At 41.4% G+C, this 21,759-nt stretch overlaps 1 protein-coding gene across 3 annotated transcripts in view; it reads left to right on the top strand.

Moving 5' to 3' along the window:
- DPP6 (dipeptidyl peptidase like 6) overlaps nucleotides 1-21,759 on the top strand; it is a 1,751,424-nt gene that overhangs the window by 671,944 nt on the left and 1,057,721 nt on the right. The window contains exon 1 of one of the 3 annotated variants that reach the window (XM_040352728.1): nucleotides 11,345-11,501. The exons of the other annotated variants lie outside the window; for them this stretch is intronic. Coding sequence (XP_040208662.1) covers nucleotides 11,451-11,501 — 51 coding nt within the window. The 5' untranslated portion in view covers nucleotides 11,345-11,450. Of the gene's footprint in view, nucleotides 1-11,344; nucleotides 11,502-21,759 lie in introns of those variants that run through there. 3 annotated transcript variants of the gene reach the window in all.

Raw genomic sequence — 21,759 nt, 5'->3', positions numbered from 1 at the left:
TTTTGTTCTGGGCATTGTTTCTCAAGATGCAAGCTTTGGCGTTTGAGTATGTATAGGGGTATACCGCACATTGTATATATTACACAGTGTATATGGCATTCAATACACAAAGCTGCAGCAAGGATAGGTACAAGAATAAAGTGTGTGTTGGCACAGCTGCTCCGATTTGTAGAGGAGCCAGCCCCCCCAGCACAAATCAGATTTCAATCAACATTTTATTCAAGTGTCGTGGTCCCATGCCCATTCTCTGCTCCCTTTCCCCAGCAATGTGATGACATGGGCAAAAAAGTGCACCTTTGTGTCATTGCATCTCTGTGCATGAACTGTCATTCATGCCTGCGAGTAAGGAAAAAGATAATGTCATATATGACCCCGATTATTTTTATTGATAGCTAAATGGCAAGATGTATCATTTTTTTAATGAATTAAATTAATTAAATACATCATTAAAGTGATTGTAATCCCCATTTATTTAAAATAAGAAACATTTTATACTTACCTGCTCTGTGCAATTGTTTTGCACAGAGCAGCCCCGATCTTCCTCTTCTAGGGTCACTGCCGGGGCTTCTGGCTCCTCCTCTTCTTGGCGTGCCACCATAGGAAGGCACTTCCTATTGTGGAAAAAAAATGGGTAGTGGCGCTGTTAATAGTATGAGTTTTAATACATTAGTCCATCAATAAGTCCCTGAAGTGGATACTCAGTATATGTAGAGGAGGAGAGATGAAGAAGGGAGAGCTGTATAGATTACTTTAGCAGTCCAAAACAACCTTGGCAGCCTTTGAGGGGGGTGTTGAAAGCAGACTCCAGATATGCAAATGGGGAGAGAAACACAGGCAACTCTAGGTTTGAACTGTAAACATTTTAATGAGATACAGGTGCATTATTCACTTACATGGAGGTTAAGGAAGTAAGGCACAAGTCCATCTACATTGGCGTAGCGTTCACTGCAGAGCGGCATTCTGAACAGCTGATTTTTCTGCCTGTGGGTGAGAAATCCTAGCCAGCTGGATCTCTGGGAACATGGCGATGAAACCAAGGCTTGGATCAGGCCGGTGGTGAGGGCTGGAATACAGCGCTGGGCGTGATAACGTCACTAGTGGGTTGCAATGGCGTTTCAGAGCATGCACACTGGTAAATGGGACTCAGGGTGCGCTCCTTTGTCAAGCTAGGGTTTGAAAACTGGAGGAAGTGGGAATGGACTATGGGCATGCTGATCAGCACACTCAGTCCATTGAGAATCAGAGGCTATTTGTCACGGTGGCAGATGGGATTAGTAGTTTCTTCATTCACAGATCCCTGTGAATGCTAGGGCTGGAGGAAATGGGAATGAACTACGGGCATGCTGATCAGCACACTCATTCATTCACAGATCCCTGTGAATGAATGATGCATCTGTGTGAGTGATGCCCCTGATGCTGATTTTATATGTGACAGCGGCTACAGGGGAGGGAATCCCCCTCCTGCTGTGACAGTGGAAGAGGGTCAGGGCAGAGGATGCAGTGCAGGAGCTGAAACATGTTACATGTCAGGCCCCGTACTCACGACCAAACATGTCTGCTGAAACTGGTCCACAGACCAATTTCAGCAGACATGTTCCGTCGTGTGTACAGCCGCGCGGACAGGATTCCAGCAAACAATTGTCTGACAGACCGTTTCTGAGCAGACAACTGTTTCCCGGACTTGCTTTAAAACAGTCCGCTGGAAACCTGTCCGCCCGGACATGTACGGTCGTCTGTACAGACCTACCGTACATGTCCTGCCGCCCGCCATCCCTCGCATGCGTCGAATGACTTCGACGCATGCGTGGAAGCATTTTCAAGGCAGGCCGCCCATGCCGGCGCGTCATTGTCGCGGCGACACCGCGTCATCGACGCGTCGACACCGCGGACACGCCCCGCGTATTGTTTACGCGCGGTCTTCTGTTCGATGGTGTGTATAGCCATCGAACAGAAGTCCCCGGGCAGTCCCCGGCCAGACATGTCCGATGGAAACGGTCTGCAGACCGTTTTCATCGGACATGTCCTGCCGTGAGTACTCAGCCTTACACCTAAATATGGGTGTAAAATGCGCCTCCAAGGGGAACTTAGCCTTTAAAGGAAAACTGGACATAAATGTGGTCAGTTTGGTAGATACATTTTCTTCTTAAGGTTTGCCACACAATCTTAGGTAGAATTGCAGTGATTCCAAATTGCGATGCGCGAATGGAGCCTTATACACACTTTAAATGACACAACCAAGTTAGGTTCAGTACACGGAAGACCCCCAACTCAGTATTTATTGCAGCCAAAGTGATAAAACAAACTTTCAAGACCAATCCCCCATGATCAGGTTCAGAAAAGTTATCAAATGACAAATGATGCTGGAAAACTGTTAAATGAGTTATCCATATTACACAAGGACATGTCACTGCCCAGTCAAGTCACGTATTGCCTGCCAGAAAGACCCAATTTACAGGATAGTAAGTTCTGTGAGCAGTGTAGATTAACCCCCGAGTCAGGATGGAACTCACTAGACACACTGTAAGCCAGTGCTAAAACATACATCAAAATACCTTGAAATTGTATAATTTTTTGTTCTTCTATTGTCTTTACATTTTATCGTTCTACTATTCAGGTCTGTGCCCAAAATCTTTTCATTATACTAAATCATGAATTTACTTCTAACTGTACTTGAAATAATAGTCAACAGAATTCCCTATTGTAATCTGTAGCAATGAGGGCCATCTCTCCACCCATCAAATTTTCAACATATGTTAAAAAATGTACAATAAAAATTCACAATTTACAAGGCAAAGTGTAATGTAGATGTCTACAAAATGAGCTGTTTATCCCAAAACTCATTTTATAGGACCCCAAATAGTTAAAGGGCACACATTAGTATATCTAATCATCCAGTTCACACAGTGGGTAGCAACCCTTGCTCACCTGTAGTAGGAGCCATTAGTAGGTCATAGGTGGAATTCAAATGTACTTGCAAGACATATATTTCACCTATGATGGACTCACTGCTCTAGGTCTGTTTCGCTTTAGGCCAACTCTAGGCCGGCTGTTATGACATAACATTAATAGTGACAGGAACTCACTGCACTTACTAATTAGGATAGTCTTGGTTGTTCTACAGCAGGTGACAGTCTTGCAGGACTGAAATTACACTTTATAGTGACAGCTCCACTGTTTTCCATATGAGTGGGAAGATATAGCAAAACATCTCTGGCTAGTCCAAAATTATGTGGCATGACAGGTTTCCCTAGCTGCTTTCACAGTCTATACTATTAAAGAGTTCACTCACTCCTGCTTGCCACCATGTAAATGATCTCCTTAATGGACCTTGTCTTATTTATGGCATTGGTCAAAGAGAACATAGGCGCCCCCAATGCTACAGAGAACACATAATGTCAGATAGGAAGAAAGAGCAAAGCCGTTCCAGGTGAGCACAATCTTTTTCTATAACCTTCAGGTGCGAGTCCAGTCCACAGTCTGGATAAGAAGCTATTGGCATAGAAGAGGTTGAGCACACTTACAGGTATGAGGCAAATGGTTGACTTCATTGATGATAAAAATCAATCAAATGATAAGCAATGACATCCTACACATCAACACAGACTGGCAGACGGGCAAAGATTAATGTGTTTCACAAATCAGAATTCCCTTTATATATAATCTTGAGAGCGTAACCCTCAGCCACACCATTCCAGAACATAAGGGAGAACTCTTAGGCCGGGTTCACACCCATGCGAATTGGTTGCGGCTTAAACCGCATCCAATTTGCATAACATTATAAAATACGTTGATTTCAATAAGGCTGTGCATTGCCCAAAAATGTGTGTGTTTTCTAGGCATTGCAGTGCGGCTCAGGTGCAAATTTAGGCCCATTATCTTCTATGGGCACGCATCTGATTCGCACATGTGTTGCGTTGTGAACAGGGATCATGAGGGGGAACCCCACGCCCAATTTTAAATAAAAAAACAGCATGGGTTCCCATCCATGAGCATACCAGGCCCTTAGGTCTGGTATGGATTTTAACGGGAACCCCTAAGCCAAAAAAACGGCGTGGGGGTCCCCCAAAATCCATACCAGATCCGAGCACGCAGTCTGGCCAGTCAGGAAAGGGGGGTGGGGATGAGCGAGCGCCCCCTCCTGAACCGTACCAGGCCACATCCTCTCAACATGGGGGGTGGGTGCTTTGGGGCAGGGGGGCGCCCTGTGGCCCCCCCACCCCAAAGCACCCTGTCCCCATGTTGATGAGGACAGGGCCTCTTCCCGATAACCCTGGCTGTTGGTTGTCAGAGTCTGCGGGCGGGGGGCTTATCGGAATTCGGGAGCCCCCTTTAATAAGGGGGCCCCCACCCTATTTGAATGAGTATGGGGTTCATCATACCCCTACCCATTCACCTGGGGGAAAAGGTGTCAAGAAACAAGAAAAAAACACACTACACAGGTTTTTAAAGTAATTTATTAGGTAGCTCCGGGGGTCTTCTACCGACTTCAGGGGTCTTTGTCCGACTTCGGGGGTATTCTACTGACTTCTCCACTCTCTGGTTCTTTCTGCCTTCTGCCGGGCTCTTCCGCTATCTTCTTCCAGCTCTTTTACTAGCGGTGGCCCAGTCTTCTTCCTTCTTCCGTCTTCGGGGGTCTTCTTCCGACTTCTCCGCTCTCTTCTCCCGCTCTCCGGTTCTTTCGGCCTTCTGCCAGGCACGGCTATCTTCTTCCAGCTCTTTTACTAGTGGTGGGCCGGTCTTCTGTGTCGTCTTCTTCTCTCTTCTCTTCTTCAATGTTGACTCGACGCTTCCTCCTGCTGTAATGCTGGGTGTGCATAACAGCGGGACTACGCCCCATGCCTATATAAATCATTGTGCACCGTGCAACCGGCATTACAGCGGGAGGAAGCGTCATGTCAACATCTCAAGAAGAGAAGACAGACGAAGACGGCGAGGAAGACTGGGCCCTTTCTAGTAAAAGAGCTGCAAGAAGATAGCGGTGGTGCCCGACAGAAGGAAGAAAGCACCGGAGAGCGGGAGGAGAACCGGAGAGCGCAGAGAAGGCACCGGAGAGTGGGAGAAGAGGCCGGCAAGTTGGAAGAGACCCCCAAAGTCGAAAGAAGACCCCTGAAGTCCGAAGAAGACCCCTGGATCTGCCTAATAAATTACTTTAAAAACCTGTGTAGTGTTTTTTTATTTACATTTTTCTTCCACCAGGTGAATGGGTAGGGATACCCCATACTCATTCACATAGGGTGAGGGGGGGCGGAATCTGGGGACCCCCTTATTAAAGGGGGCTCCCGGATTCTGATAAGCCCCCCGCCCGCAGACCCCAACAACCAGGGTTGTCGGGAAGAGGCCCTGTCCTCATCAACATGGGGACAGGATACTTTGGGGTGGGGGGCCGCAGGATTACCGCAGAATTACGTTAAAATCCATACCAGACCAAAGGGCCTGGTATGCTCAGGGAGGGGAACCCATGTCAGTTTTTTATTTAAAATTTGGCATGGAGTTCCCCCTCATGATAACAGCGGCGAGACCTCCCTCCCCTCTCCAAGGTCATCAAATCCACAGCTAAAACGCAGTGGATCCACTGAACAGCTGATTGAGAACTTGGCAAAGAGAACGGAGCTCAAAAACGCAAACGCACAAGTGTGAATCAGGCCTTAATTTTCTGTTATCTATATATAGATATAGGCTCTATATTTATTATAATCAGATGATCAGATCTGTATTCCTGTAATATGACATCAGACTCTGCAGGGAGATGAATGCAACCAATTTTTGTTTCACCATATCCTTTTTAATAATGATTTCTGAATAGGAGCTGATCATTCGGCTACGGACTGAAATTGAAAGGTCATTTAAAAAAGATGAATTAGCTCAAGTAGCCATTATATATGTTATATATGTTTTTTTTTAAAACAAAAGTGGAGTAATAAATGTCTTGCAGCCTGCCCCATGAACTTGGGGCTAGAGAAGACTACACTCATGGAAGGCTGTATATTGTTGGCACAGTCTATTAATAAATTATTTTATATATTTAAAAGGTAAGAAGCAAAATACAAGTTCAGTGTATTTCTTTTATTGAAACTAGAATTTGGCCTTAAGTCTTTAGTATAAATGTAAATGTTGCAAGATGAGCAACGTCTTCATAGGTTTATTTCCCAGGAGTTTATTTACATTCATAGAAAAGACAAGTATACTTATATACAGTAAATAATATTGAGCCTACTGCCCTCTGGCTCTGACTAAACTCACAGAATATCATATTTTGCTAAAGCTACAGATGGGTTTACATGACCTTACTGGATGTCTAATACTAGTAATTATGGAAAATAGTAGAGCAAGGAACAAAAACTAGCTTTTGGAATTACACCTGAAAAGAAATACTAATTGATTATAGCAAAGCATTATTTATACATTTATTTTTTACCTTTCTGTATTACTATTTAATGCAAATTAAACCCAGTTTACTTGTTTGGCCCGGTGGGGGGTGCATTGTGGTGCATGCTCAGATCTTGTTGAAGGGAGAGTGTTTGTTCCTTTGCTGCCGGGAGCATGCCCATTGTTCCACAGATCCAAGGCAGGACAGTACTGATCTCTTACATTGATCTTACATGATCTCTTACATTGGGAGTGTGCAACATACCTCAGATCCTAGGTAGGTTGGGACTGATCTGTTACAATGCAAGTTTTTTTTGGTCAGGCTTTGGGGAAGCTGCCTTTGGCCTACAGGCATAGTATTTAAACTAAACTCCAATTCTGAAAGCTGCTCTGTGTTTTTAGGACTACTATGGCCATTTGACTGCATGGTACATTTTATTACATAGGTAACCTAAAATCCAGCTTAACATTCAGTCTTGCATGGCTGTACAGATCCCTCTCTAGTTCTGAAATTGTCTATTCTGATTTCTCTACATGCTGTGACCTTCAGAAGCTGCAGCAAGTCAGATATGACCTACCTCTTTTCTAGGCTGAAGGATGTCCAGCACCAACATGAGCCTTCCCTCAATATCCCTGACACCCACTTTAATTTATTACATTTTAGTACTTTCAATCCTAGAGGCTCAACACACATGTGGATGTTACATAGAGCAGTCTGCATGCAAATACAGTACAGTCTGCCAAGGAATGTCCACTCTCCAGACTGATACCCAATCAGAAATGCTGACATTTGCATACCTCCCCCTATGGGGCAACCCAACGTATGCAATATGACCCTTAAAGGGTCACTAAAGGAAAAAACATTTTGCCTAAAATTAATGTCTGCAAGGTAGACAGACAGAATAGTGTAATGATTCTGTTAAAAAACGAGTAAATACCTATTAAATACCTATTAAATTCCTTGATCTATATCACCTCCTGCATTCTAGTTTCTGTTCTCTTAATCACTTCCTGGTTTGCATCGCTCGTTCATGTATAGATATTTTTTTGCCGAGGAAACCGGTCGTGTGTACATTTTCGTCGAGGAAACTGGCGAGAAACTCGACGAGCCAAAAAGAGAGCATGTTCTCTATTTCCTCGACGGGAATGGAGAAACTTGCCTTGTTGAGTTCCTCGACAGCCTAACAAGGAACTCGACGAGGAAAACGATGCGTTTCGCCCGTCGAGTTCCTCCGTCGTTTGTACGAGGCTTCACACATAGAGAGCGTCCTGCCAAACAGATGTAGTTCCCAGGAGGGGGTGAGCATGTTACTGACCACCGCAGTAAAGCCTCCCTTCACGGTGGTCAGTAAAATCAGACAAGCAGGAAGTGAACAGAACAGAGAAGAAATAGAGCAACTTCTGAGCAAAAACGAACAATGAGGAAGTGAAAAGAGGAATGTCTGCATGTAAAGGATGCTTAGTTTGAAAAAAAAAATGTTTCCTTTACAACCCCTTTAAGAGAAGTACTGAGGCACAGTGACATGATGTTTTCAGGAAGCTATGTACAGCACCCTGCTGGCCCCTCCCACCAGGCTTTATTTGTCTGCATTGACTAGACAAGCAACGAGACCCAGTGTTATCTTCCCTGGGTCACGTTGATGATGGGGAGAGAAGAGCAAGAGAAGAAAAAATATAAGCAGGCTAAACTTTAGCTTTCATTTTATGTTTTCAGGATCAGTTATCCTTTAAAATGGACTACAGATCATATTCGCTTGATTCAAAATAGCTAAAATGTTTCAGCTCTAATTTCTAAATCTATCACAGGTATAGCATTCAAAGTATAAAAAAAAAACACACACACAAATGATCTTCTATGAAAATTGCATAAAAATATCAATAATATATACATATAAAGATCTATATGCACATACTAGTAAATGGTTTATAAATGAAAATGTCTAAATATAGAATAATAACTATTTGGAATGTTTAGAAGGACATGATTGCTGATCCTGGTACTGAGCACTCTATTAGTAGCATTTTAGGAGGTGTCTGTAGATACTTAATGCAGTTTTTATTACGTATGGGAGTAATAAATACAGCACAAAACAGTTTTCAGTTAGATTGATTTTTGTGATGATGATCATTTGGAAATAAATTGTGCACATTATTTCCTAATTAACTAATCAACTTATCAATAACAATTTAGAATGTGTTAAAGTGACCTTATCGTATTTCACTATTCAGCAACAGCTGAAGTTCTTTGTCTCCAAGTTCTTTGTCTCCAAAATTGTCACATTTGGATAGCAAATCAGCTGATGGTTTGGAGGGTTAGAAAGTTCCCCATCTGAAGTACCATAAACAGAAGGTCAAACATAAATCCGAACAATACAGGTTTTCCATCTCATTTTGGGTGTGATGATATAGTTACATAGTCTTGTTGAAAAAATTCTATACCCACAGTTGAGCCAAAGGAAGGATGATATGTGTGGACCTTCTGTTGTAAGGCTTCCAAAAAGTTTTCTGTGTTTTCAACCACTCATACGTATCATATGTGCATAATTCTTCCATGGAATTATTTTGTAACCAATAAAGGGTGAATAATTCAGTAATGATGCTATAGCCATTTATCATCTGCTAATCATGAATTTCTATATTATATGATAGAGCTGCACATTATTACCATATTTTTAGTTGGTTTTGTTTGTTTGGTAGTTAGATGGTTTCATAATGTCCTACCACATTTTGTTTTTCACTTACCTAAGTAACCCAACCTTAACCTAAAAAGTGCATATACTGTACTAACAACAGTGCTGAAATGCAGCCACCTTGTGGCACCTGCAGTTACCTGTGTTAGTCCGAAAGTCAATCATTGCATCCCTGTGGAGCCCCTTGGATCTGAAATTAGGCACTGAACCCATGTTATGCTAAATTCTGACCCCTGACATTCAGCTGTCAAATGTCATACTCTCAATGGACAGTATATGCTTTGGCATCTGAATTACAGGAGTTGCAGCTTGGTTGGCAAGGTATTATGTTTAATCCAGCCTTGGAGAAAAGTTGAGGCTGTTGGGATGATTTAATAAAAGCAACTGGGTCATTGATTTTGAAAGGGAATTTTCCTTTAGCTTAGTGAACAAGGTGAAGCTCTGCTGACTTCCATTATCTGAACATGTGCAAGATTTTTTATTTTTTTGCCATGCATACCGGGTAAATTTTCACCATATTCACTAAGCTTTCAGGAAAAAAATCTCTTGAAAAGTAAACAGCCTAATTACCTTTAGAAAAGCAACCAATATGAAGTTGATTTACTAAAGGGAAATAGTCTATGAACTTTGCAAAGTGCAATTGCCCCCTGTAAGTGCAGTTTCTCCAGAGCTTAGTAAATGAGGTAAGGCTTAACTTTGCAAAGAATACCCAATAAGAAAAAAACAGTATTTTTACTTGCACATGATTGGATGATGGAAGCCGGCAGAGCTTCTGTTCATTTACTACAGTGTTTCCCCAAAAATAAGACATACCCCGAAAATAAGACCTACCCTGAAAATAAGCCCTAGTGTCTTTTTGGTTGCCCAAATTAATTTATGACTCTGGCTTATTTTCGGGGAAACACGGTAAGCTCTGGAGCAACTGCACTGTTTCTTTTTTGCCTTTAGTAAATCAACCCCTATGTGTACAGTTTGGACCTGGAATACAAGGAGCTTCAAAATGACAAGTCATGTTTACTTGAAGAGAAGATTTGATTCACGTTCTCTTTTAACAAACCAAGGCTCCAAATTACAGAGTAAATGTTTATGTTTGCTTAGTTTAGTGCAAAATACAGAATGCATTGTACCATAATCAAAGGACAGTTCTCAAAATTGTGTAGAAATTTTCATACAACCATATGTGCTGAATTAACATTTAAAAAAAAAAAAGAATCTCAAGGGAAAGTGAATAACAGTCAGAAACTCATCACCTGACTTTGTGATGGAAGTCAATGTCAATGCATATACAGAAACAATGCACCAATGGCATTTGAGGGATTTGATTAAACTATATACAGATCTAATGCCGCGTACACACGATCATTGTGCACATTCATCACGCTGTAACAGACAGAAAAGCGCCAATCGTCTGTTACTAACACTGAATCAGCTAAAGCAGCCAAAAGGCAAATGGAACTTCCCCTTTATAGTGCCGTCGTACGTGTTGTACGTCACCGCGCTTTGCTAGATCATTTTTTTAAAACGATGGTGTGTGGGCAACATCGTTTTTAATGATGAAGGTGGGAAAACATTGTTTTTAGACATGCTGAAAAACTATGTTTTCTTTCATGCTGAAAAATGATCGTGTGTACGCGGCATAAGATAATGGAGTTGATTTATTAAAGCAGTAGAACATTTGCTTTGCAAGTCAATTTTAACTTAGTGAAGGGCGTGCAACTGGTCATCTAATTATGTGGGGGCAAAAATTAAGTTTTTAGAAATTTGTTTTGCAAAGTATTGGGTATTCTCTGCAAAATAAATTTTCTATTAGCTTCTCTAAACTAAGTGCACATTCATTTGAATAGTGATTAGTGAACATGCCTATTTATTATTTTCTTTTATTTCAGAATTATTGGCAGTTACTGTATACAATATGTAGCATTTCTGGATAGTTGCAGTTTAAGTAACAAAGAAATATACAAAAGATCAAATATGTGCGTTTTTTGTCTTTTTTTTTAAGATGCTGTAGAGCACATATAACACTATTACTATCTGTAGACATGAAAAGAAGCTGTTCGTGTACAGAATGCCTCCAACAACCAAGACACTGACATTATTTAGTAGCGACTGTTTGTTACACTGAAATGTGGTTTTCCAGTCTGCTGTACATTAGCTCTGCAATAGACCTGCTCTTTTTATGGCCTCTGTGGAGTTTTAAAATGTCATAGTCAGTTATTGGTTACTTTATGCTGAGCTGTGATCTGTGTGGTTATTGAAAGCAGCATTAAAAGCTACTGTAGGGAGTGTCTCCTTTGAAAGAACATCCACCGGGTCTCTCAACAGTTTAAGTCATCAACTCCGTTTCGCACAACATCAATACGGTAACAAGGCACGTTATCAAGAACAATACGAAATATGGAGAGTAGGAAACTGTCACGTTCTGAAAGCGCCAAGAAATTGCTCAAGGTAAGTTCCAACTTAGCCAACTTATTGATGAAAAAATCTGTCAAATGTATCCTATTAATCTTTCATAGAACAATATTTTCTCAAGCTATAAAGCATTAATGCAATTTGCAGCAGTCTATTTGGAAAAATATATCATGTATGTCAATAATGTTTTTTTTTTAAAGTAAAATCTTAGCACGGGCAATACGCATTTGACAATTCAGAATAAAACAACATTTAAAAAAAATCTATAATCTAAATAATCGTTGAGCATGTATTACGGATCAGAGACGTATCTGTTACTGGGAATCAATTGTAATGATTTCCCATGATATGTAACAATTGATTAAAAATCATTAAAATAGTATAAGAAAAAATAAATTTTAACATTGCCAATTAAATACAAACTAAATAATTAAAGTAATACTTAACAAACACCCATACAAACCTCGTTATTCATAACTGTATGCAATGGGTTTGTATAAATTCCATTGGATGATATTCAAGGAACAATAACCCATGGCAGCCATGTTCCACATTGTAAAATAAAATATATTGCAATACAAAGCAATATAATATGGTTGCTAGCTGGGCTTTTTTCCCCATACATATTTTTGACTGCCTCGTTATATAATATTCACCTATATGCATACATGTACATTTTTATATTTTGTAGATTAATTAATCATTGTGATAATTGTAATATTTTTTTTTTAAATAAAATAGTTAAACCCGATTAATGATACTTTGACGTAGCAGCACATAAATATGTAGCATATGTACATTGCCTCTACGCTCATTTGCGATATGAGAAAATATGAATATAGGGAGTTATATTAAGGGGCAACAAGTATTGAGGCTGTTGTAGATCTCCACAGGGATCCTCATACGTTTCTCACTGCGCTATGAAAATTGTCTCCTGAGAAGAGTTTAGTGTATAACTTAATATCTCATAATTACTAGACTGGTCTCTTGCACAGAAGACATTAGACTCTCCAAGGACCATATTTAAATGACTTAGCCAGTTGCTCACAGATCTTCTGCGGTACGTCTGAAAGCTGAAAAATGCAATATTTTACTTCCTGAGAATATTATTAATGGAAAGTAGCAATTGGTAATGGGAAAGACAGTTTTAAAATAGAATCATTTTCAAGGTGCCATTTATTTAATTATTTATGTATTTTTGTTGGCCAATAAAATGTGTTGTTTCGTTGATAAATTGCAAAAAAAGTAGTTGTGTTGATGATAGAACTGCAAGCGGCTACGGCATAACTAAAAGCCAATGTGCTCCAGGGCCAGTTTCACCCCAGAGCAAGACCAGGGGCCAATGCTTGAAGCTGTTGGCTACGAAGGGACAACATCAAACCACACAATATTTGTTTGGAACTTTTCACTTTCTGATTGCTTGTAGGCATATTTAGAGACAGAGCTGAGGGGGAAGAGGCTATGAGGCAGTAGCGGAGATAGACTCTATAGAATTTTGGTACTGTATGGTGTCAAGGTAGTACTTGTCAGTAACGTTCTTTGCTCTAATGCCCGGTACACACGATCCGATTATCGGACTAATGATCGTCCGTTTTTTTTTTTTGTATGCTAATCTCACGTCGAATCTGATGAGTTTACTAAAGTCACGAAAATTCTCGTACGGCAGAATAACAAATTGGAAGTGATGTCATGTGTTGTAATGCATTTGTATTGCATTTTCGAACAACAGCTGTACTGATTAAATGAAAATCGTACGATCTGGCATCGTACGAAAAAAAATTCTGTGCATGTCCGATAGAATAAAATCGGATGAACTGTCCTGATCGGCTCTCGAAAGCTCTGTACTAACGATCCGATTATCGTACGATCGTATCGAAAGCGGCATTTTTCGTACGATTTTCGGATCGTGTGTACGGGGCTTAAGTTTGTTGTGAATCTATGCTGCATCCTTGGTGCAACACTGCAGCTTTCTACTCCTTCCTGCTACATCCTTTTTCTAATGTTATGGGGCAAGCCATGCTATAACTAACATTCCGACCTGTCTCTGATAGATCTTCAGCCATGGCTTTTAATTATTTCCATGTCCTGAATATAATCTGGGTTATCTACAGAAGAATAATCACGGGACACTTATAGACCATCCATCCACCATTTCTGCCTATGCTGTGCACTTATGATAGAGTTCACAAGGGCCCCTTCTATTTTTAGGGCCCTTGTGCAGTAGCAATAGCCAATCACTCAATATTTGATCCCTAATATTGTAACAGAGCAATACAGAGAATATTGCAATATTCTCTGCTGTTCATGTAACACAAAAGCATTCTATCGCTTTGGGCTTTTGTTTGGTAGATTGTACAGGGCATTGAATCTGCTCTATATTACAGAACTAATAAACAGCACATAACAGAAGAGAACAAAGATAGAAACAGTTAAACACAACCCTTCATTTACACCCAAGTATAAACTGAACTAGTATTTCTTTCACATACAGTTAATCATATTACTCATTTAATTCTTTCAATCTGATTTGTACTCAAAATAGCCATTAATTAAAGTAGAAGTAAACCCTTACCTTGTAAAACAACCCTTTCAATTTAAAATAGAAACTAAAGGCAAAATGTTTGTGTGTATATATCTATATGCGCATTTACACGCACATGAACTGGACCAGTGCACAAAGCAGACATGAATGAGAGAGCTTGGGGTGGAGGAACTTGACTGGCCTGCACAGAGTCCTGACCTCAACCCGATAGAACACCTTTGGGATAAAATAGAGCAGAGACTGCGAGCCAGGCCTTATCGTACAACATCAGTGTCTGACCAATGTCTGACCTCACAAATGCGCTTCTGGAAGAAGGGTCAACCATTCCCATTAACACACTCCTAAACCTTGTGGACAGCCTTCCAAGAGTTGAAGCTGTTATAGCTGCAAAGGATGGGCCAACTCAATATTGAACCCTACAGACTGAGACTGGGATGCCATTAAAGTTCACTTGCATCTAAAGGCAGGTGTCCCAATACTTTTGGTAATATAGTGTGTGTGTGTGTATATATATATATATATATATATATATATATATATATATATATATATATATATTATATACACATTATAAATTCATTTTTTCATATGTGATCACATGTCCTCTTTTTGCAATTGCATAAGGAACTTAGGGAGCTGGGGTAGAGAAACAGCAGAACACTGATCTTCCCAGTGCATGGCTGTGCCAGGGGTTGTGTCAGCACAAGTCTTGGTGGTTGGAGGGCAGGCAGGCTGTTTTCCCCCAGCACAGTCGGAAAACTGACCACACTGAGATGGATGTGCTGTCGTTCCAGGTGGACTGGCAGGATCACCAGCATAGGTGTGCCCAGCCGATTGCATTAGGGTCCCCCCCTAAAGCTCAAACACACATGTAGCCTCAGCTGCATGGGGCAGTGAATGAATGGGAAGTGCTCTGTGCTGAGCAGCTTCCTGTTCATTCACAAACTGAAGCACTAAAGCATAGTAAACACAGTTTACTACTCTTCAGTTATGAATGGACATGATGTGTTCACTATTTTCATTTAGAAAAGGAAGGGACCGATAAATTACGTATTTACAAGGTTCTTCCCCCACTCTCCATGCTGAAAGATCTCCTGAAGCACCCAGGGGCAGAGGAGAAGAGGGAAGCTAGCAGCATTGCAGGGTGGGGGCAACATGGGTTGAAGCGCTGACAGTAGGGGAACTTGGCAATGCACAAAGGGATTAGGGTGTGCCCAGGCAATTAACTGCCCATCCAATTAAACTGGATATTTAAATATTGCCTAAAAGGCACATATTTTCTTATTTGAATCTTGGGGTGCAGAAATGTGCTGTAGTTCTGAATTAAGCTTTTCCAGCAGAAGTTTGCTGTAATAAAGATCGGTCACTGAGCTCATAACACTTGCTCTTCTCCGTGCGCCTTCATGCCAAACTGCTAAGTATAATCCTGGACTCTGACTATTTAATTCAGCACCAATCATTGTCAAAATATTTCCACCTCCATCTTTGTAACTTTTCCTAATAATGCCCCTTTTTAACCAACGTCACTACCAAGCAACTGTTGCACTTTGTTATTATCTCTCACCTCAACTGTTGCAGTTCCCTCTTTATTGGCCTACCTCTACACAGGTGATCCTCCCTTCAGTATATCATGAATGCTGCTTCTAGTCTCAGTGTTCACCACCCCTTTCTGTCTTTCCCTCCACTGATTTCTGATGGCCCAATGTCCTATTCATAATACTAATAACATGCAAAGCCACCCACAAACCTGCTACCAGCTACATTATCAATTTCAAATCAAAATATCACCCAAACCATTCTATTCACTCTTCTCAAAACCTCCTGGTCTCTAGCACCCTTGTCATCTCCTCCCATGCTCACCTCCAGGACTCACCAAGAGCCTCTCTCATCCTCTGGAACTTCCTACCACAATCTGACTGGCAGTCTTCTACCCTGTCTACCCTAGCCCCTAATGCCTCTCCATAGAAACTGTAATTAAAATTCTCGGGCAACTCATCTCCACACATTTATCGATTTTTTCTTAACCGAATCCCTCAATCAATGCAATTGGCTTATCATTATCTCCTGTCTAAGGCCTCTCACAATTGCATGTTCATCTGCTCCACGTACAGCACAAGGTTAATACTGCAGATGTATTAATTACCCTATTCCTCAATCCATGGGAGCTACAGTGCTAATCTCTTCTACCTTGACATCATTGCATACAATGCAGGGCTATTAACTCTGTACTGTACACAGCAGTGAGTATACAACTATAACTGAGGGTGCCTTAGAGAGGCAGCAGTGGTCAAATGTGTTGAGGATGGTGGGAGGAGGGCAGAGCCTACAGAAATAGTAGATTATATCTAATTTGTAGTGTTCAGCATTAGATAAAAGTTTTATGCTGTCCATAGATGGATTTTGTTCTCATTCATCCAGAGCAGAGGCGGCTCTAGAATTAGGCAAATTAGGTGGTTGCCTAAGGCCTCGTCGTCACAGGGGCCTCGCGGCCACCTAATTTGCCTGTTGCAGTGTTTAACAGTGGTGGTTTCCCAGTCTATTATGCTGCAAAGTCACCAGCTCCGTGGTTATCTACCCGTCAATCACAGACAGCTGACGGGTAGATCGAGTATCGGCCGACATGCAGAGTAGCGCGGGAAGCAGCTGCCAGAGGGCTGAAAAAAAAGAAAAGAAATGAAAATTAACAGATTTTTCATCCACACAAGCAAGGTGGATAGACAGATAAAAGAATGCTTCCTGCTGAGACTTTGGTGTTTATTTACTAATAGCAAATAGACTGTGCACTTTACAAGTGCAGTGGCAATCTGCAAATGCTGTTGTTTCAGAGCTTAGTAACTGAGGCAAAACTTCACTTTGCAAAGAATACCCAATCACATGCAAGGAAAATATTAAAACAGCATTTTTGCTTGGCATGATAGGAAGTCAGCAGAGCTTCCCCTCATTTAGTAGGCCTCATCAGGACATTTTCCAAACTTTTTTGGAAGCCTTTCCTCCTGGCAGCAGCGATTTTTGCAGAAAAAATACTGATGCTTGTAAAAGTGTCTAACACTGAAATACTAATCGTGCCTAGAGTTAGCGTGCTTTTAGATGCGTTTTGATGCTCGAGACCAACTGCACTTGCAGTCTATTTGCTTCTAGCAGATCAACCCCATTGTATTCTGTAAGCAGGGACTGCAGCCGCTGATCAAGATACATTTAGAACAAGCTCATTCGACAGAGTGGTAGCAGCCACACATGGCTCAAAATTTGGCTAATACCTGCTGAACCGGACACATTTCGATCCTTTAGTAGTGCAAGTTCAGCTTTAACGACTTAGGGGCAGATCCTCAAAGAAATTACGCGGCGTATCTCTTGATACGCCAGCGTAATTTCGAATTTTGCGCGTCGTATCTTTGTTTTGGTATCCACAAAACAAGATACAACGGCATCTGTGTTAGATCCGACAGGCGTACGTCTTCGTACCCTGTCGGATCTTAGATGCAAATTTTAGGCGTCTGCTAGGTGGCGTTCACGTCGTAATCCACGTTGAGTATGCAAATTAGCTATTTCCGACGATCCATGAACGTACGAGCGGCCGTCGCATTTTTTTACGTCGTTTCCGTTTGGCTTTTTCCGGCGAATAATTAAAGCTGCTATATGGTGGCGTACTCAATGTTAAGTATGGCCGCCGTTCCCGCGTCTGATTTGAAAAATGTTACGTCGCTTGCGTAAGTCGTCCGTGAATGGGGCTGGACGCCATTTACGTTCACGTTGAAAACAATGACGTCCTTGCGGCGCCATTTGGAGCAATGCACCCTGGGAGTTTTTACGGACGGCGCATGCGCAGTTCGTTCGGCGCGGGGACGCGCTTCATTTAAATGAAACACGCCCCCTACCCGCCCAATTTGAATTCCGAGAGATACACTACGCCGCCGTAACTTACGGCGCAAATTCGTTGAGGATTCAAACCAAAGCCAGGTAAGTTACAGCGGCGTAGCGTATGTTACATCTGCGCCGGGCGCAGTCTATGTATGTGGATCTGCCCCTAAATATGCTTTGCTATGTCTGGAACTAAAACAATAATTCTTCTGCTTCTGTTTGAACTCGGCAGGAAAGATGTATTGATATTTTAGACCAATTTCTTGTAGCAATGCTCTGCGTGGGAGCAGGATCACTGAATATTGGCATCTTTTATTAACTGCGGCTGTTTATCTTCACCGTATTTTTACACATGTTTAACTACTTTTGTTGGAAGTCATTTCCTTTTGTTTTATTTTTACTTACATTTTTTTTTGTTAGCAAGTAACAGTACATTCCAAAAAAATAGATGTGTTGTTTTAAAAGAAATTATTTTATTATGATATGTTGTGGGTGGTGAAGGGCTGAGGTTTTTATGTTTTTTTTTCCTCCAACTGTGAGTCAAATTACTTCTGTAAATCAGTTTTGCAAGCGATAATTCCATTTAATTGCTAATGTACTTTCATTTAAATTACATAAATGCTCTGTACAAATTAGAGCATCTCTGCACTTTCAGGAATTTAACATGAATACATATTTGCACAAATCTATGCTATTTTAAAGAAAACCTGTACTGAGAGTATTATGAAGGCTACCATTGCTGGATTTTACCATGTGTGGCATGTAAAGAACAAATCACAATACCCCTCTCAACACAGACAGTGGTGACAGGGGAATCTCTCTTGCTGAGACATTGTATTCTCCCAGCTGGGGGAGAGTGACCAGAGACGGGGGAAGCCGTCTCCGCTGGGGGAAGACAGTGCATTTTGCTAGCGGCTATAGCAACTGCTAGTGATAATCGTAAGTTAATCTGGCAGCATGGTTGTACCCAAGTTGATCGATTGATCAATCAACTTGGTACATTCAGCCTGCCAACACACGGTTCGAATCTCAGCTGGTTCCTGCTGAACCGGCCGAGATTCAAAACTTTAATGGCTGACCTTAGTCCTTTGTAATTTCTCTGGCATCTTCTTCTCTAAGTTCATTCAAACATTACAGACATTGCTGAGCCCTAATGAAGGGGAGCATGTTTTGCGACTGAAATGCAATGAATGTTTATATTATTATACAGGATTTACCGTATTTATCGGCGTATACCGCGCACTTTTTTGCCGATTTATACGCCGATACCCGCTTTCCCGTGCCGAGTTTGAATACTGCGCCGACATATACAGAGCGCAGTACACTCGGGTATAGTCAGGCAGTCTCGGCTCCTTCCGCGCTCACGTCCTGGACGTACAGGACGTCAGCGCGAGAGTTGCCGAGCCTGCCCGACAATACACGAGTGTACTGCGCTCTGTATATGTCGGCGCAGTATTCAAACTCGGTGCGGGAAACGAGCGGGGAGGACGCGAAGACGCCGCAGAAGGATGCCGGACCCGACAAAAAGGACACCCGAAGCCGCAGACGGACGCCGGACCAGATGAGGCCGCCGACGGACACCGTACAAGACACCAAAACTGTAAGTACAAAAAAACTTTTTTCCACAGGAATCCGCTGCAACTTTAGGGGTGCGCGCTATACGCGGGAGCGCGCTATACCCCAATAAATACGGTATATAGCGCCAACAGTTTGCGCAGCGCTTTACATCAGGGAAGACAGTACAGTCACAATACAAATCAATAGAGGAGGGATCAGAGGGCCCTGCTCGTTAGAGCTTATGAATCATTGGTATAGCACTCCCGTTTTGGTTAAAACAACAAATCTGACAGAGATTCCAAAACGTTCTCATTCTATCTGAAATAAAAGAAACATTTTTGACTAACGCCCTATACACACGGCCTAGAATCTCGTCAGGAAAAAAAACATTTTTTTCCTGATGAGATTCTTTGCAGAAACTCTTGCCGCCCAAGTGTACACACTCCATTCAAAAGAACCGCCGTTCTTTTGAATGGAACAAACGCCGTGACATCATCGACTACGATGAGCATGCGCTCGTCACAATCGATGCCGTCGCCGCCATCTTGCTAGACCCTACCTATGCCTAGGAAGCTACTGCGCATGTGTCAAAGTCATTTCGAGCATGCTCGGGTTTCCACAGCGACAGGTAAGTATACACACTCTCAGGTTTCTCGGCAGGAAAACACTGCCGTGAATCACAACGGAAAAAAAAAGAGAGCAGATTCTCTATTTTTCTCGTAGAGATTTTAGGCAGTTTTATTGACGAGAAACCTGAAAGCCTCGTACACACGCATGGTTAACTCTGCAAGAAAGCTCTGCCAGAAGTTTTATTGCTGGTTCTTGCCGAGAAAACTGTGTGTGTACGAGGCTTTAAGCCTGAGAACTGGTGATTGGAGCTGATTTTAGAGAGCATTTAAAATCAATACAATACTTGAATCTTTTAATGCCTGTTAAGAATATGTGAACATTTTTAAATATCAATATGGCCGAAGCTTTTTTGGTCATACTTCCCTTCTGGATCCCAGGAGTGCATTTACAGAATCAGCCAACTGCAGACTAAAGCCCTTTGTGACGCCACAGGGTCTGTCCAGGTCCTGGAAGCATCCTGACAACAATTTCAACCTGCCCGGCAGCTGGCTCAGCCTCTCAGTATCCTGCTGAGAGCCTGAGCCAGCCAGCCGCTCCTGTCCCCTCCCCAGTCCGATGCTTCAGTGAGCACTGGAGGGGCAGAGAAGAGAGCAGAGACTGACAGTCACCACTCTCTACTCAGAGAAGAGAATTGAGCAATCAGCAGTCATATTATCGCTCATATCTCAGACTTAGAGCCAGCGCGGGGAATAGCTGCAGCAAGGAGGTGAGTATGTATGTTTTTTTCTTTTTTTTACTATACCCACACTTCCCCTTTAATGTCCTTAGGCTGTGCACAGGTAAACTTTAAAGTCACTTTCAATCAACAGCCAATGCTGATCAACTGCCTGACAGTGAAATAAAAGACTGATAACAACGGAATTGTTTGTAAAGACTAATGACTGGACTTATTGCTATAAACAATATTCAGTTCATAGACAAATTACCATTATTTAACATGACATAATCTACACTGTGGTTTCAATAATATTCATCACAATTACAAGCAAGCATTAAAAAACAGTGTAGACATAAATGGATGTGATAAAGGCATTTACATTTACTATAAACATAATAATTTACAGATGATGAAAGATGACAATTCTGCCTTTTTTCTCATGATTTACTATAGAGAGAATAGATCTGTTTAATCATGATGCAATGGACTCTTCACTTTTACAAATTTTTATTTTTTTAGAAATTGCTAATTAATACCACAGAAATAATTATAGTTCAGCGTAGTATGATGATGTTACATTTTATACAGATTTAATGTAAAATGTATGCAGCTATAATATAAAGCTTGGGCTATGCATTACAGCTGTATAAACATTTACACTATATGCACTTTTGTAGTGATTACTATTCCCATTGCAAGTATGATGGAAAATGCTGCTGGATGATTAATTGATCCTTTTTGTTAATAGAAAATAAAGTGAAAATAAATTTTTTAATGGCGCTCGGTTTATCCAACATCATGTTAAGATTGTTGGTGTTGAATAACCAGAGAGGATGGGCACATCTATAATTTTCTGTTACTTTAGGAACAATTTGCCCCTCTTCAGTACTAGCAGTATGAGGGTAGCCATGAGATGCCAGTCCAAATCAAAGAAACAATTGGAATCCTTGGTCTGGGTTGTTGGAGCAAATACAGCCAAATGGGATACATTTGTGTAAGCAAAAATAAGGTGTTCCCGATGGACATAGTATATTGTGACACAACTTTTT

The sequence above is a fragment of the Rana temporaria genome, chromosome 5 (genome assembly GCF_905171775.1).
Source record: "Rana temporaria chromosome 5, aRanTem1.1, whole genome shotgun sequence".
Taxonomy (NCBI): Eukaryota; Metazoa; Chordata; class Amphibia; order Anura; family Ranidae; genus Rana; species Rana temporaria.
Note: the sequence above shows the minus strand (reverse complement) of the source record. Positions and strands in the feature narration are given on the sequence as shown.